The sequence below is a fragment of the Lipotes vexillifer genome, unplaced genomic scaffold (assembly GCF_000442215.2).
Source record: "Lipotes vexillifer unplaced genomic scaffold, Lipotes_vexillifer_v1.1 scaffold29, whole genome shotgun sequence".
Taxonomy (NCBI): Eukaryota; Metazoa; Chordata; class Mammalia; order Artiodactyla; family Lipotidae; genus Lipotes; species Lipotes vexillifer.
Window position 1 is genome coordinate 898,329 of NW_006776904.1, and position 19,024 is coordinate 917,352.

General features: G+C 39.7%; 1 protein-coding gene across 1 annotated transcript in view; it reads right to left on the reverse strand.

Moving 5' to 3' along the window:
- The window catches only part of CCDC141 (coiled-coil domain containing 141), a 207,312-nt gene that overhangs the window by 62,898 nt on the left and 125,390 nt on the right, over positions 1 to 19,024 (reverse strand). The window contains exons 8-9 of the mRNA XM_007450727.1: positions 14,074 to 14,246; positions 342 to 483 (exon numbers count right to left, since the gene is read on the reverse strand). Coding sequence (XP_007450789.1) covers positions 342 to 483; positions 14,074 to 14,246 — 315 coding nt within the window. The remainder of the gene's footprint in view (positions 1 to 341; positions 484 to 14,073; positions 14,247 to 19,024) is intronic.

Sequence of the window (19,024 nt, forward strand, 5' to 3'; positions counted from 1 at the left end):
TGAGGGCTTCCCTAGTGGCGCAGTGGTTGAGAGTCCGTCTGCCGATGCAGGGGACACGGGTTTGTGCCCTGGTCCGGGAAGATCCCACATGCCGCGGAGTGGCTGGGCCCGTAAGCCATGGCCGCTGGGCCTGCGCGTCCGGAGCCTGTGCTCCGCAACGGGAGAGGCCACGGCAGTGAGAGGCCCGCGTACCACAAAAAAAAAACTGAATCGCTGTGCTGTACACCTGAAATTTACATATCGTAAGTCAACTATACTTCAATGAAAAATTAAAAATAAAAAAACTTATGCAAACCAAGAAATAAATAGTAGCTTAAGGAGGACACATTTTATGAAATTACCTTTCTTAAATAGCCCTCCACTGAGGCTGTTAATTGCTGTCTATTAAGAGCAAATTCCCTGTGCGCTGAACACTGTTCAGTCAGATGATCAACTCGCCTCTTGATGCATCCCATCATCTCACGGACACCGGTCACCTGAGAGCTGAATGGAACAAGCCAGCTGTTAGTTCACTCCACCCTCATAGAGAGGCCCCAGGAACAGGGAACATTTGAAAATGAACCTTTCATGATAAGTATGACTTGATAAAGGTTACTAAGCTTCAGGCTTTAGGATAATAGAAGTTAAGAAGCTGTAGTCCTGGTACAGCAGAGACCAAAACCAAATTATGTTGTTTGGTTTAAGTCAGTCAGTCCCGAGGGAAAAGATGAGTTATGGGTTTTTGTAACCAGGTCTAATCTTCTCTTCTAAAGGTTCACTTTTTAATATTTCTTTAAGATATTTTGAGAAGCTTACGGCAAAAAACACAGGATGTTTGCCAAGAGTTTTCCTGGGGGTGTTATTTAAAAGCTTCATTTATCTAAAGATGCTCTTTGAATGGAAATGTAGATCAGCCAATTAACAAAACACTGAATGATCCAATAGGGTAAAATATTTATGTAACACTAAGGTCCTTGTTCTGGATACTTACGAATGCTCAAGGCTGTAATCATTAGGTGAAAACCAAGGTATCACCAACAATGAGGAATCTGATGTACTTGTTCATAAAAAGAAACCAAGCCTCACATTGTCATTTTGTACCTGTGCTGGCCTCATGAGAAAAAGAAAAGTGACATGACAGCTCATAAAATGAAAATGTCTTTAAAACAACAAATGAACTTTGAGTTGGACCCCATTTACTCTGGTCTAAAGACACATTAGCAAGTTTCCTAACCATTTCCAACGTAGGCTTACTAGCAATGCAAGACAATGAAAGGACATTGCTGATCCAGTGAGCTCTTTAAAATTTTTCAACCTATCCCTGAGATAGAGCCTATCCCACCATATAAGAAGTTGAAGTCTTTAATTTCCTATCAGTCATTTCCTTCCAATACTCATAAAGATGAGCTGATAACTCTTACATTTAATTACCCAGATCTTTAAAAGATCTTGGAACAAGATACAGATTTCAGTAGTTTTACCTCAAAAAATTAATTTATGACTCTGTAAAAATGAATTGAATTAGTAATGAAATGAGGGCAGGATCCCAACTGCCTGAGAGGGAACCTGACTTCACAGGAATGACAATGAGGCTGCCAAAGAGTTTAGAGGTCATCAGGCTGCTTGAGAATCTTGTTGAATGCACATGGGATTCAAGTGTGTCCTGTGGGACCACCGGAGTCCCAGAGAAGTTTAACTGGAGGGGAAATCTTATTCCTGACGCCTAAGGTCCCATGGACATTACACTTGAAACAACTTGTTTCACATTTTAATAACTCAGAGACAGTGAAGAGTATAATCAAGAAATCAGGAGAGTTTAGCAAATAATCCTTATACTTATATCCACAAATTCTATAAAAATATTATATTGGTAACAGTAATCATATTTTAACTACATTTTAGACTTTGCATGCTAAAAAGGCACTTAAAAGCCCAGTTGTCCTATATGTTATCGTTTTTCTGTAGAACATGCAAATTTGGAATGAGAAAGATAAAAAAGAAAAGGTGAATAAGCACTGTGGAAAATAGGTACAGAGAATAAAGCTTGTCATAATAAATGGGTAAACATTTTCTAAAAATAATCCACTTACTGTGTGTGACAAGGAACCATTTTTAATGTTTTAAGTAATCTCTTCTAATTCTCATAACTACCCAATGATCTGGCTATAACTGTTATCTCTGTTTTGCAGATGAGCAAAGTGAGGTACAGAAATGCTCAGTAACTTGCCCATGTCACATTTATTAAATGGCAGGGCTGGGATTTGAACCTATTCATCTGATCCCAGAGTCCACACTCTTTACCACCTCATAGTACCTTTTCTGGGTCCATGACACATGACAGGGGTGGGGGGGAGTATTCTAAAATTTCACTTTCCCTTGAACTCCGTGTTGATGGAAACAGGATTAGCCCGGCTGGCATGCTCTTTTGAAATTGGCTGGCTTCTCTAGGTAATGAAATGTCTGTCTGTAGTTTGCAAAGTGACCACTAGGGGGGCATGATATCTTATTCAAATTCACATCTTGAAGGCCCCTCCAGCACAGAAAATGGAAACTGGGAAACAAAAACAAATCAAGCATTCCTTCTGTAAAAATATTGCTCTCTAGCAACTCACAATTTTAATTTAGATGAATCACAACAAGCCAAACAGAATCTCTTGCTGTCTTTGGATGGATCATTCATTTTTAATTTTCCAATGACCTACAAGATTAGTCTTATTTTGTGGTGATTTATGCCTTATCCTGTATATCTATTGCATTATAAATTAAGGGAAAATACAACATTCTTTTCATTCATTTATTCTCTGTAGCCCTGAGCACATAGCCTTGTTAAGAAGTAGATCAATGCATATTTTCAAATTAAATAAAGTACACTTTGATCAATATTTAAGGGAAGACAAGACACAGATTTAAGGAACAAGAACATATGCACAGATAGTTACTGTATTAAAAATGTCACTCGTAACGGTTTCTAATTGTTTTTAAACAAAGATGACTTTGCAGGCTTCCCTGGTGGCGCAGTGGTTGAGAGTCCGCCTGCCAATGCAGGGGACACGGGTTCATGCCCCGGTCCGGGAAGATCTCACATGCCGCGGAGCGGCTGTGCCCATGAACCACGGCCATTGAGCCTGCGTGTCCGGAGCCTGTGCTCCGCAACAGGAGAGGCCACAACAGTGAGAGGCTCACATACAGCAAAAAAAAAAAAAAGATGACTTTGCCCTTTGCCCAGTTATAGAAGTTTTAGGCTATCCAAAGACTGCCCAATTTCTTCTTCGATGGTTTAGGATTCATAGTTAGGTTGACTGATACTTCCCTCCACTGTTTCAAGCCTTATAGGGACAGACTGAATTGCCTGTCCCGTGTGCATTCCCTTCTTATTTGTGGCTTAGACCGCATCCTTAGTACAAGAAGTTCTCAGTTATCTTGCTTACCCTAGCCAGCTCCTATTTTCCTCTGTCCTCAGCTAGATCATCTCTGTCTGATCAGGCATTAATCCCTTCCTTCTACCCGATTCCCAGTTGGAGCATATCTGTCACACTCCTAACCCCAGGGCCTCTCCCTCTCCATTCCTCCTTGGTGAAAACCTAGTCTGCAGCTTACAACCAGCCCTATTCTATCATTGTCAGTTGGAAACTTGAAACACGGATTCCAGACATTTCTTCTGAACATTCCAAAACATTTTAAAACATGTATAGCATGCATATTGCCAATTTCCTCAGAGCCTAAAATGCAGATGGTTTGATCAAAGGAAAAATATGACCTCACACTCTGCCAGCAATTCTTATGTTAACTGAAAATAAATTAATAGAATTCCATCAGCCACCCAGAAATGAGTCCTATTACTTCACAGTATTATTAAATAAATGATGGGACAAGAACTGGGGACGGATAACAGAAACTTGGTTGACGGGAGTGCCCGGGCATTTTGTTCTGACTCTAAAGCTGCATTGCTCATGTGCTGCCTGATGGGGTGGGAGAGGAGCTACCAGTGGACCAGCTTTCTAGGCCTAACAATCTGTGGCTCTGTAACTTGCATTGGAAATACTGCTTGATCTTTGGGCTGCCTGTCTATGAATGGATTACATGGTTCCTGCCTGTAGTATGAGCATGGGGTACATCAGATTATTCCTGACATTGACTTTGACTTCTTCAAGCATCACAGATACTCTGGAGTGACAGACTGTGAAGGTTTCTTTAGACATTTGTTAGAAACTCCATCATGGGAGTATTTTCTCCCCTATTCATTGAGCCAGGAGAGGGGAGGGAAGGGGGAAAGAAAAATGATTGATTTTTTTTTTCCCTCCCAGAGAGCAGAGACATATTGACTTCTGGCTCAAAAATAGACTGTTACATTTGCTCTATGGAAGCGGTTGCCCTGTCTTTGCATCTGTTACAAACCAGGGCTGCGGGAAGAGAGTAAATCCCAATGTTAATGTGTTCTAATGATTCTTTCCTGAGAGCAGCAAGTTGCTTTCAAACCTTTCATAAATTACTGTTGGGAGCCCATCTGGATTAGCAGCTGAACCAGATGCTAAGCACGCGCCAGCTCACTCTATCTTATCAGAAGGAATCAGCTGATCATAGTTTTCTTTCTGTCTATGGACAAATTATACTTTGAAAATGGGAAAAAATATCTTCCTTATCTCTGGACAGGAACGCTCATGTTTATCATCTCTATTTTGGAGGAAACAATCGCCACTATCTAGTTTTCATCCCTACTTTGAAAAAGTGCCATTTGAACTGTGGAAGTGATATGTATGTTTTTACAATAATTTTTTTCTGACTTAAGTTGTACACATTGAGAATCACTGCACACCAAACATATCACACCCACATGTATCTCTTGTATACACATGACAATAAAGAAACAGCAAGTAGTAAGTGGGGCTGAAACTACAGGGTTCCTGGGTTCTGGTCCAGATCCATGCAGAGATGCCCACATGTTCCATTCCTATGAGGCCAGAGAGACCAAAACATGTCCTACATGAAGGGTCCCATAGCTGGGATTCTCCCTGAAATCAGTAACAGGGATGGGATTCTCACTCTTGTAAAAGGAGTTTGAAAAACGCTATAGCCCACTGCTGCTGAAACCAAGGAATCAGACATAGCAGAGCAGTCAGGAACCCCGACTGTGCCCCAAACTGGATTTCTGGATGCACCTCTGAGAGCCCCAGTAGCTCTATGGGAGCTTGGGTGACCCTGATCAAATAGCAGAAGTCTGATTCTGGACAGGAGACCCTGTGAGTTCAAGTGGAAGTCATTGCAAAGCTGCTAAGGAGGAAAGAAAAAAGAGTAGAGAACAAAGCAAGGAAAACAAAGTGAAGAACAAACACTTCCCATCCAGAAGGACCATCTAACATCTCAAAACACATGAGGAACATGAATCCTAAGAAAAGACACTCAGCAATCAAGAGCTAAATGTACTCTGCCGGAAATGAAAATAAGTAGAGCAATCTGAAAGTGACTTCATAAATATGTTTCACATCACCAGAACGATAAAGGAAAAATGAGCACCCATAATAAAGAAACAAGAAACTCTGAAGCAAAAGCAGTCAGAAGTAAAACAAAATTGGATAGGAAAAAGAATGAGTTAGGAATCCTAGAAATGAAAACAGTATAGTTATGAAAACAAACAAAATAATTCAATGGCTGAAAACAAAGGGAAAATTAACAAAAGAGAAAAATCAATGGGAGGGATGCATTGGGAACGCAGTGCAAAGTGATAAAGGAATGAGAAATACGGAGGATAGTTCAGACATCTAAGACAGACTGGGAGACTCCAACATTCTTCTACTGGGAGTTACAGGAGGAGAGAAAAGAGAGAAAAACAGAAAATCAATATTTAAATTGCTGAACATTTCCCCTGATTGATGACATAAATCCTCATATAAAAGGGGCACAGTAAGAGCTAACCAGACAAATATTCTCATTTGAGGTAATTTAGAAGATATAAAAATACATTTTCATGTATTTCCTTCCAAAAGGTTTTTCTCTTGGCAGTCCTTTCCACCCCTTCCCCTCCAAAGTTACTAAGATGCCATATACGTGATTTGGATCCTACTTTATCCTCTTAACATTTTATTGTGAGGATACTCTCTGTCTTCAAATATTCCTCAAAAACACTCTTCTGATACTGGCTTAGATTATTCCATACTGTGCTTGCCCTTAAACTATTGGAACAGTTTCCTATTTTCTGAAAATATTTAGGTGGTTTTCAGGTTTGCACTATTATAAACAACACTGTAATGAGCAGTTTATTCATATATTTGTCCACTCACATCTCTTCCTCTCTTCTTTCTGGTGTTCTTTCCTCTCTAAGCCCTCTCATTGGAGAGTACTCCCCCTCAGCTGTCCAAGGCACAGATTTCTGCCCCTTTAGTCAGCCTTCCTCTGTAGACGCTGCAGTTTCAGACCTTCTTACTCTGGGATGCTTGCTATTTCACATCAGTACCATAAATGAATAAATTCATATTGCAATGAGTGACTCCTAGATATTTTACAAGAACCTAATCTAATTAGTCCTATATTTAATAGAAAGGGTAAACTTTGGGTGCATTCCATACTAAGAGTTTCAGAATTATACAAGCCTTAACAATGGTAACAGATTCAGATTGCAATTATGATATTTACTCAACCCCTAAAGAGAACAACTTAATACAGACATGAAAATATTTGCAAAGCGGCTGAGTTAACACTGTCATAACTCAACTTTGCAATTTCCTAAATTTCAGTATCTGATATTTACCATCTAAATATATCATCAAACTTTTTGAAGAAAAGTTATTTTAAGTTCTTAAATGCTTGGTAGAATTCCTACAAAATGTGACAATAGATGATTCTGATACAAAGGGATTTCTGATTTTGTTTCTTTGTTTTGTTTTATGTTGTTGGAGGGTAGGGATTATTTTTGTTTGTTTTCCACGTAAGATCTTATAAAATATTTTTGCTATGACATAAACTTTCCTTTATGCCACACCAGCCCCTTAACATTTCAAATCAAGTCACCTAGTATGTAAGTACTGAGATAAGGAGCATAAAAGAGGCTTCCTACATGGTTGACCTTGAAGGCTGACCTCAAGTTGATGTCATGGTCTGGATGGGGAGATGATGCTGTCACAAGTCAAACAACTAAGAAATGAGTCAGAACACCACAGAGTAAAAAGTGAGAGCCGACAAATACAAAGGAATTAAAAAACTATTGTGTGGTAGGTATTGATTAGGTTCATCCTGGCTGGAAGATGTAGACCCTTCACCCATCTTAGATTATCAAATTCAACAATGGTCTTCTCAAGTCTCACTCCTTCACTTGACCCATCTGGTCACAGGAGCTTGGAATTCTGTCTCTCTTCTCTGAAGAGGTGGCCCTAACACCCACTGTCCCCAGGGCTTCCTCAGACCTAGATCACACTCCCTTGACATGTCATTCCCTTACTGGCCGTTAATAAGGTTCTGAAGACTCAGGGCCAGGTTTATGTATCTTTGACTATCCTTGAAGCCCAGTGCTGGTATGTCATATGGATGCTCAATAATGTTTTAAATAAACAGAAGGAAAGATAAACTTTGCAGGGAAGGTGAGACTTGAGTTGAAATTAGAAGATAGATGCAGCACATTTTAAGTGTGTTAGAATGAAAAAAACAATCCACATTCACTAAGTGGTCAGCCTCCTTGCTAATGACTGAAGTTGAAAGAAAGGAGACAGAGCTAGCAACCTAACAGAGCAGTTCAGACCTGCAATCACTCTACTCCTTACCACTGTGTGACAGGTAGTAGGTAAGTTATTTGAACCTCTCTGAGCCCCAGCTTCTACACCTGCAAAACAGGGACAATGGTAATAGAAGTATCTGTATAACAGGGTGGCTTGAGGATAACATTTGCTAATGTAGATAAAGCACACAAGTGTTGCCTTTATTGCCAACGAGCACTTGGACATAGTCTAACTCCCACCTAACTATTTTATCTTGTCTTATGCCTCTTCCCCTTGTCACGCTCTCCAGCCACAGTGTACTTCTTTCTGCTACACCTTTGCTGTTGTTCTGCCAGGTCCACTCATCTCCCAGCCATTTGCATGGTAGCTCCTCTCCTTAATCTTTCCCCAACTACAATGTCTAAAATGGTCCCCTCCCCAGGGTCACTCTCTAGCCCGTTTCACTTTTTATTTTTTTCACAGTTCTCATTGCTGTGTAAGAGCATCTCATCTGTTGATGAATTTGTTGTTTGATTGTTTCTTCCCACCAGAATATAACAGCATGAGGGCAGGCACTTCACCTATCACATTAGATGCTTGGGAGCACCTGATCTACAAAGACACTCAATAATATTTTGGGAATGAGCAAATGAATGACTGAATGAACCATGCTCTGTCTAAAGTTCATTATCATTCACAATATCAAACAGGGTAAGTAGTGGTAGTCAACATAAATGAAAATCGTGAAAAGAGAATGCAAAATCCCAACTTACCCCTGTTTCTATTTCTCTGTAAAATATGAAGCATCAACATTAAATGAATAACAATAAATGTTAGAGCAAAAGGGCAATACTTAAGGTTATATGAAAGCAAAGTATTCAGTCAGGATGAGGTTTCTAAGCTTAAGTTCACCACAACAAGGTAGAATAAAAACTGAAACAGGGGCTTCCCTGGTGGTGCAGTGGTTGAGAGTCTGCCTGGTGATGCAGGGGACATGGGTTCGTGCCCCAGTCGGGAAGATCCCACATGCCGCGGAGCGGCTGTGCCCGTGAGCCATGGCTGCTGAGCCTGCGCATCCAGAGCCTGTGCTCCGCAACGGGAGAGGCCACAACAGTGAGAGGCCCATGTACTGCAAAAAAAACCAAAAAAACCCAAAAACCTGGAACAGTCTTTTATGCAGGAACAGAAATTGAGTCAATGCTGAAGCAAGTTTACCTGTAAATCTTAAATTAATTTTAGCGACAGGAAAAGCCAAATGAATACTTTATAAGGTAGCCTGGTCTTAGCGGGTATTTCTGTTTTTGAGTTTTCTATCTTTTTGATTTATAGTTTTGTCTGGATATATGCCCAGGAGTGAGATTGCTGGATCATATGGTAGCTTTTTTTTTAGCTTTTTAAGGAACCTCCATACTGTTCTCCATAGTGGCTGCACCAATTTACATTCCCACCAACAGTGTAGGAGGGTTCCTTTTTCTCCACATCCTCTCCAGCATTTGTTATTTGTAGACTTTTTAAATGATGGCCATTCTGAATGGTGTGAGGTGGTACCTAATTGGAGTTTTGATTTGCATTTCTCTAATGATTAGTAATGTTGAGCATCCTTTCATGTGTTTGTTGGCCATCTGTATGTCTTCTTTGGAGAAATGTCTATCTAGGTCTTCTGCCCATTTTTCGATTGGGTTGTTTGTTTTTTTGTTATTGAGTTGTATGAGCTGTTTGTATATTTTGGAAATTAAGCCCTTGTTGGTCTCATTATTTGCAAACATTTTTTCCCAGTTCATAGTTTGTCTTTTGTTTATGGTTTCCTTGTTTTTGAGTTCTGAACTGGTAGCTCACTGAGAAACACAAAAAAGGAGGTTCCTCGTTTTTGTCGAATTATGGAAAACTTCACCCTCACACAAGGTCTCCGACCCAGCACTTCCAATCACCACAGCTTCCTGTGGCTTAATAAATGCAGTATTCTGCTTGGCAGCAGGGTACCTTTGGGCTACCTTTACACTCAGTGCTCAGAGATGATGCCAAGCAAGGCCTAAGAGGAGGTGAGGGGGCCAGAATCCAGAGCTTTCAACCTCACTGTAAGCCTGGTTTGACCATTATCAGATCTCACGATAGGTAACTCGCATCATAACTAAATGCAAACGAATGCACTAAAATGCCTTTGATGTTAAAGTGTACTTAGGTTATGTCACAGATATCACACTCTGAAAAGATAATAAACAATTTAACAATGACTCAGAATTATCACCTGAGCATTAGAGAGGAAATAGAAGGGCAAGGAAACATGTAAATAACCATCATTTATCTTGTGAGGCTGCTCCAATTTCAAAGGTATTTGATTCCAGGTTAGAAAAACAGTGTGGATCTGTTCCTAAAATAATTACAAAGTCCTCAGATTTACTGGGAAGCTTCATCTTAGATAAATGTGAACTTCTGAAGTCCTATTTTATTAACTAACTGGAAAAAAATTAGATCTAAGGGTCTCTGAAATTCCTATCTGCCCCAGTACTAAATTTTACCTTTATTACCTCAAGATAAATGTTTATCTGCTCTATTTCTAATATAACCTTCCCCAGTTAGTGAAAATGAATATGATTTGGTACAGTTGACTCTGCCGTAGTCATATGAAGCAACCATGTAACTCTTAATATTTTGCTTTTAAAACTCTTTGTATGGAAGGTAAATAAATAAGTGAACCAATTATTTATCGGGTACTTTCGATATGCCAGAGTGGTGTTATCGCATTTGATTAAAACATCCTCTATAAAATGCATATTTCCATTTTACTGATGAGGAAACTGAGGTTCAGAGAAGTTAAATGCATGGCATTATTTTGGCTCTCAGAATGCATGAAATAAAACTCCTTTGATACTAAGTCCTAAGCTTCTTATCCACACCAGTTTTCAAATGTCTGATAGTAGGAATTTTAGTGTTTTGTGTCCTAGTAGTGTGGCTGGCATTCAGAAGTCTAAGGAAGCCATTGTGATGTTCAGTAACACATACTTTTCTCTGTGGAATTTATGTTTATTTCCATTGTCATTATTCTAAACTCCACCTTCACTCCAGCTGTGGCTGCAACTTGAAATCTCCTTCTGCTTCTCTCCCATGGTGGTGACCAGGTCGTTGAACAGACAAATCATTAGATGAGGAAGGGAAGCAAGTCCCAAATGGTATGCATGGGATTGAGGTCAGTGACTATGTGTGGCTCTGGTTTGCGACTGAGATTCTAATGCGTTTCAATTCAGCTTCTAACAGATTTCTATTCTACATCTACCCTCTGAATCAAAAATGTCCTTTGCCAAGTAACAATTGCACTTTACCTTCAGTTCCTCCTGCAAAACGGAAATAGTATCGATTTGTAAAATATCTTAGGGCAACCAGACACCTTGGAACTACTATGAACGCTCATATATCTAGGATGTTGACAGAAATCACACTGCTAATTTTTCTTCTTTTAATCCAGTTACTTACCATTAATTCAAGTTTCTTGAAATGGTCCCTAACTATTACTTCTTCTGTTAAGACTCAGTCTGCAACCTGACGAACAGAACTATAGATGTCCCTTTGAAGAACAATATATATGTAAAATTTAAGACTAGAAAGAGCAAAGAAGGCAAAAAGAATGAGACTAGCTAAGTAAACAAACATGCCGACCATTACAAAGTGGATGGCCAAAAAGAATCACTAGAGTCCTGAAAATAGACTGCAATGTAAAATAAATATTTAAATATTTAAGTATTGAAAATAAAGCATTACTGATTAGAACAAACAGGATAAAGTTTAGCAGTAATAACTTGTGACCAGCTTTCCTACTCTTAAGACTTAAGCATCAAAACTAAATACAGAACTTCAGTTTCTGGTCAAGAAGCAGGGACTGGGGCTTCCCTGATGGCGCAGTGGTTGAGAATCTGTTTGCCAGTGCAGGGGATACAGGTTCGAGCCCTGGTCTGGGAAGATCCCACATGCCGCGGAGCAACTGGGCCCGTGAGCCACAACTACTGAGCCTGCGCGTCTGGAGCCTGTGCTCCGCAACAAGAGAGGCCGCGACAGTGAGAGGCCCGCGCACCGCGATGAAGAGTGGCCCCCACTTGCCACAACTAGGGAAAGCCCTCGCACAGAAACGAAGACCCAACACAGCCAAAAAATAAATAAATAAATTTATAAAAAAAAAAAAAAAAAAAACGGAGGTCTGTCGAAAGTGATTCCCCCTCACAACCACAAAAAATAATAACAATAATAGTAATGGCAACAACAACAATAATAGTAACACCATCACCAGCATTTAAAAAAAAAAAAAAAAAAAGAAGCAGGGACTGGATTTACCCTCATGCCTTAAACAACTCAGACATTGAAGGACAGGTAGCACAGGACAGTGATCCCTGAGAGAAGGGACATGAATGAGGTGAGCCTTATGATTGCATCAGCCTGCTGTCTGGGAGGTAATTTCCAGACCAAAGCTCAGGGAAGTGGAACAAAACAGAGTCCAAAGGATGTACTGCTTTGAAGATACAGAGATCAGACTTAGGGAAGGCCAAGGCACCTAGAATTTCTGGGCAGCGTATCAGTGACAGATCTTCAGATCTGGGGAGGGGTCTATGGCTGCTTCCTGATCCACCCATGCATGAAAGGAAACTGTCTAAGGTCAGGGAAAGCACCACAAGTAAAGAGTGGCCTGAACAGAGAAATAGTATGTATCTGTGCTTTGAGACCTACTTACTAAACTGACATGAAACCATTCCCCAGTTACAACTGGAGACCTCACCACTTAATCCATCATCACATGACTGAGATCAATGTCAAACAGGTACACTGAGTCCAGGCACAACAAGTCCAGGGACTCCATAGGATATCTTCTGCCTGGTCCAAGATTCTTATACATTCTAGAAGACTGGACCTGTAGCAGGGGAGGGGAGAAAGGAGCTCTCATACCTATAGGGCCAGACATGAGCACACTGGTTCTCCTAGAGCCGAGTGGACACACCATTACCTGATGCATGACATGGAGCCAAAGTAGGGAAACTTAGTAGCTAAAGCTATTGTTACTTTTCCAAAGGTGAGAATTATTTGCCCTTTTCATAGCCTCAGCTTTTTAGCTCCTGCTGGAATATCTTGGATTATTTCTGATCTTGACTTTGCATGGTCCCATAGCAACCATCACAAGCCCTGGTTAAATGTATCTGTCTGGACTCAGATTATCTTCTGAAAAGAAAATTCCCTAAACCCAAATTTACCAAATCAACACTTGTAAGCATGTCTAAAATAGAGCAGAATGAGGGTTTAAATAGAAATAAAATAATTTTTACCACATTTGACCTATTTCATTGTTCCTCAAATTGAATGTCTTTGAGTTTCAAGGGGATTGTGGATATGGAAGATAAAAACAGGGCTTATCCCATTTGCAGAATTTTTTTTGTCTCTCTCTGTCAAAACATAAGCCCTGCCATCATTTCTTCCTAGTCAGTATCTGTTCCATCATCTGCTCTTTCTGTCATCTCCATTTTGTCTTCCAATCCCTATTCTTGATCATACGTTCTCACTGCATTCTCTTTCTGCTTCTCAAGGTCCTTCTCTCTCCTCATTCCCACCCATCTCTAAGATATACCAGAGTATATCACACTGATATACTCACTGAATGTGCTCATAAAAACACCCACCCTAGCACACGGGTTAAGAGCAGGTGGTCTAGGATGCACTAGACCATTAATCTGGATCCATGCACTTGAATTCAAATTCTGGCTCTGCCACTAATTAACCAGCTGCATGACCTTTTGCAAGTTACTTAACCTCTCTGTGTCTCAGTTGCTTGTAAAAAGAGAACATTAATAGTATATTCTATGCCTTGTAGAGTTGCTGTGAGGATTAATGGGATAATGCTTCTAAAGCTGTTGAGACAGTGCCAGGCATGTGGTGGGCTCTCAATTTTTTTAAATGTAATTATTATTAATTAATAATAATGTCATCTTTTACTTAGGGTTTTGCTTGGTGAGCCATCTCATAAATGAAAGGGAATTCTAGAACTTTATTTTTTCCAGAAAGGAAAAAAGGGACAGAGTAGACTCAAGGCTTACGAATTAAAAGGGAGGAAGAAATCCCACGGAGATGCTAGGATATAAAAAGTATACAGAAGGAAAGTTCTGTCTCTTCTTTTGTTCTTTCCCTCCTCCCTCCTCAGAAACTCATAGAAAGAAAGCTTTAGCATCTTCAGGTCCTCAGGTCAGAATATAGCCTCACTTCTGGATGAGCAATGCTGTGTTCAGAATTACTGTTGACCAAAATTCAATAGATACTTTTAAGCCATGTCATAACGCAGTAAAACATCAGAAGTAGGGGAAAAAAATCATGCAACTTATTTTTTAACAGACTGTGGAAACTGTGAAAAAGCTTGTCACACTGAGAAGAAATAGACTTCACTTACCTGCAGGAGGCTAGTTGGTTGATTAAGGCTTGTCCCTCCTGCAAAGCATCAGCTGTGCAGTCTTTAATTTCTCTGTGTAATTCCTCATGCCTCGCTGCCAAGACAGGCAGACTTAAACCCTCTGATTTAAGGAGCTTAAGGTAAGCTTCAACTCTTCCAAGTACCTCAAATGCCTGCCAAAGAAAACATACTTTCATTTTCTGCTCATCTAGTTTAAAGTCTACATCAATGTGCACACAAAATACTAGAGATTAAACCAGCCTGTTTAATTTATTGGTTTGATCATAACCAAAACCAACAATTTCAGCCTTAGAAAATAGCTGTGTAGCTTTAAGGCTCCATTTAGGGAAACTGATCATAGTTTAGTTCAGCACAGATAAATGTCAACCCCATAAAACTACCAAAATGGTTTACATTGAGAATGTACCTATACAACACAGTTATATAAAATTTGGAGAGCCAGGTTTATTTTTTGCACATTCTGTACTGGATACAACTAATGGATGAGATGTTTTAAAAATATTATGCAGACTTTCATAACCTGAATATCTCTGTAATCTTCTTTTAAAAAAATTCCCAATAAATTGCACTTTGAACCTGAAACACCATGGGAAAGTATTCAAAGAATTTGGGGGCTTTTGTCCCTTGCCTTTCTGAGTAAAAGATCTTCTGTCTGCTCCATCCAAGGCATCCGTCTGTCTATAGAGAAGATTGGAATTTGGTTCTGAAACAGTGCAAAGACTAAGACCAAGGTAATATTTAGCTTCTGACATGTAAAACAGGATTATGCAGGAAGAAACATCACCTTGCAAACCAAGATACTGTCTTGAGAGAAGATTTTTGAATTTCTTTATTGTCTTCCTTTATTAGCAGATCAACAACCAGGTATGGGGGATTAAGCTTATAGAATGAACATGAGTAGAGAGGAGCTATCCTTTTGGCCATTAAGGCCTAGTTGGCATTAAGAAAGGGGAATATATGATATAAAAGCAGTAAAAGAAGACTGTGGCAATATGAGGAAAAAAGAGATCAGAGTGCCATAGGTCTCCTGATAGCCCATCTGTGAACTTGGGCCTGGAGAGCAGGAGATGAGTTAGGTAAGTTGAAGAGAAGATGAACAGCAAGGGAGCTCTTGCCACGTTGCCCTCTGGCTGTACTGGAAGAAGCCACCTTACAGGGTGTTCCACACCACTCTGAAGAACAGTCCTATCCCAGGAAGTGTGACTGGGCCACAGTCAGCAGGGGCTTGAAGCCTAGCCTTCCTGGGTTGTTACAGTGGAAGCCAGTGAGCTCATCAGCGGGCCACAAGGTGAACTAGGAAGACCCCACAATGAGAACGATGGTCTCGTGAGTCGACTACCACTGAGAACCGAGAGAGACCAGAGAGGGGAGCAAGGCTGGGTTGATGCTGAGGGAACACAGTTTAAGCCAAATGTAGAGGTTACAGCCGTGGACCTGTGTAACAGCACCCATACCTCTGTACCTGGCTACCTTTGAAGGGAGTGAGTTGTTGTTTCTTTTTTAAACTTTATTGAAGTATAGTTGATTTACAATGTTGTGTCAATTTCTGCTGTTCAGCAAAGTGATTCAATTATATATATATATGGTTTATCACAGGATATTGAATATAGTTCCCTGTGTATATAGTAAGAACTTATTTATCCATGCTATATAAAATAGTTTGCATCTGCTAATCCCAAACTGCCAATCCTTCCCTCCTCCACCCCCCTTGCCCTTTGGTAACCACAAGTCTATTCTCTATGTCTTTGAGTCTGTTTCTGTCTCATAGATAAGTTCATTTGTGTCGTATTTTAGATTCCACATATAAGTGATATCATATGATATTTGTCTTTTTCTTACTTCACTTAGTATGATAATCTCTAGGTCTACCCACATTGTTGTAAATAGCATTATTTCATTCTTTTTTATGGCTGAGTAATATTCCATTGTATATATGTGCCACATCTTCTTCATGAATTCATCTGTCAATGGATATTTAGGTTGTTTCCATGACCTGGCTATTGTAAATAGTGCTGCTATGAACATTGGGGTGCATGTATCTTTTCAAATTATAGTTTTGTCTGGATATATGCCCAGGAGTGAGATTGCTGCATCATATGGCAACTCTATTTTTAGTTTTTTAAGGAACCTCCATACTGTTCTCCATAGTGGCTGCATCATTTTACATTCCCACCAACATTAGGAGGGTTCTGTTTTCTCCACACCAAAGGGAGTGAGTTTTAATGGCAGAATTGGAACTGGACAAAATTTGAATTTACAAATCAAATTTTTCAGATACTGTCATATGACTTATATGTTGAGATTCTGTTTTCCCACCAATGTCCTCATGTCTTCTGAATCTGCATTTACTGAGAGTGTATAAAGCAAATTCATTCCCATTTATTTAGTAGATAATGATAGGAAGTAATACAAATAATCACTACAGTTTAATGAGAACTATGTGCTTCTTCTCTACTTCGTGTTTCACAATCACTTTTCATTTCGTCAACAAATATTTCTGATCATCTGCTGAGTTCCAGGCATATTGTTCTTAAGAGCCATGGGAGGGAGCAAGAAATTATCCCGTTTATATGACTGAGGAAACTGTGTCTCAGAGAAGTTAAATAAATTTCACCAAGTCATACTTGTGTTAAGGGACAGATTTGGTATTTGTACTCAATCTCTCTGGCCCCGAGGGCTCTGCTCTTAAATCCTGGGCTATGGTGCCATGTAGCAAAGGATTTCTATGGCAGGCTTATGAGAGAGGGGCATTTCCAAGAAGACCGTTAATCTTAGGTGGAAAAGGTAGGATTTAAAAACTTACTTTTTGTAAACAGTGTCTACTTTTCCTTCTTACAGGTGAGAAAGGATACAGAGAAAGATTGAGCTATTTCTCTTATGTTTATAGGACTGTAAAAGAAAGATAGCTTTATTAAAGAAACTTTGAACCTGAAGAACTCTTCCTTATCTGATCCTTTTTCTTTCCTGCAGTTGGCAACAGAGCCAAATGTCTCAAGATGCTGATGTTAGAAAAGATGATTTGAATTGCTTCCTGGATCTTTCCATAACACACTGAAACACCACTAGGCAATAACCACTGTTTCTGGAATTTTGTTTTATATTTTTAATTTTATTGCTTATTTTGAATAAATTGGAGTCCCTTGTTAATCAAGGGTTAGTTTTTTTTGTTTTGTTTTGTTTTGTTTTGTGGTATGCGGGCCTCTCACTGTTGTGGCCTCTCCCGTTGCGGAGCACAGGCTCCAGACGCGCAGGCTCAACAGCCATGGCTCACGGGCCCAGCCACTCGGTGGCATGTGGGATCTTCCCAGACCGGGGCACGAACCCGTGTCCCCTGCATCGACAGGCGGACTCACAACCACTGCGCCACCAGGGAAGCCCAAGGGTTAGTTTTAAAGCCAGTGCCTAAAGCAAAAATCTGGTGTAGTCAAAATAATCATGAACTCCCTTAAGTCATGCTTAAAGTTTAATATATGCTTATAGTAATACATACTCACACTTAGGACTGAGAGCCACCGAGCTAGGATAAAGGAAGAAATAAGGATAAATCTATACTTAGATGTCAGGACATTCACTTCATTCTTTAAGATAATTCTCAAGTTCTTACTGTGAATGGGGAAGGGATACAGACTTCAAAAGTGCTTTTTCTTGCCTGTAAGTTTAAGTCCATTCTATCTTAATATTAAGCCATTATAACCTTAATAAATATCATGTTTATTGTTGAGAATTAAAGAAGGAAAACATATGAAAGTAACAAGGGCATGATGGTGGAAATGTAGTAAGTACTCAGAAAATATTTGCTGGTTCTTACTCTAAATCTTGATTAATCAGACACAACTTTGAAAAATCACTGAGAAGAGCATGGCCACCTGCTGCCTGTCACTCATCCTACGTGGCTTTTTCTCCTTGTGTCCCCACTGAACAGCTGCTACTCTCAGATCCTTGGTCACTGGTCTCATCTTCATAGGAGTTAGATTCTAAAGCCACTTGTACATTAAACGCATGTGTGATGTGACTCCACCCTATTCCTGAAGGTTATCATAAAAGTATCATTTCCTAATGGCACGGAAATAAATTGAAGAGCTAAACATTCACTGGAAGGAGGAGGTGGTAGATCAAGGACCAGTATAATCCATAACTTAGAATTAAAATAGCCAGATTTTCTTCCAGAGCTTTTTCTCAGAAATATCAAAGTGTCAGGAAAGTATCTATGAATTGCTCTATGTATCACACTTAAGAGAACTATAGCAGTAGAAAGGAGGTGAGTGATTTCTTTCCTTCATTAGCTCAATGAATATATTTACAAAGATCTACTATAGGTAAGATGGGCTGGATGCTGTAAGAGAGCTTATTCCTTACCCTTAATCCTAACTTAACCCTAATGGGAATAATCTACAGACACAGATATAGTTAAATTTCTTAATTTTAAGAAGAGACCTCTTTCAAGATTATACTGTCTGTGATTGTCTGAATCATATGCAAAGCTTGTTTCTCTTATTCCCACATAGAAAATGATCTAAGTATCATTGTTCTCACTTAATCTACCCCCAGAATAGAACTGAGTGTTTGTGTATTTACCAGATCCGTAAGGAACCTGATATACTGGATCAAGTCTGGAGTCTCTTTGTTGCACACATGGTACAGAAGAGGTTATTTCCAGCAAGAACACTGTGACCTCCACATAAACGCCTTTGGAATTAATATTTTACATTTAAGTTTTTTTCCTTCACATCCCCCCCTCTCTTCAAACCTTGTGTGAAGGTCAAATAGAGGTTTTATGAGTGGACTGGAATAAACAAGGATATAGGCACAAGGATAATATTTTCTCCCTCTGGGTTCTAGCTCTTCTTGACTATTTTATATGGCACCACTCAGTTCTCAAGCAGACAAGGAGGAGATGAATCAGCTCTTTTGGCCCTGGTTTGGGAAAGAG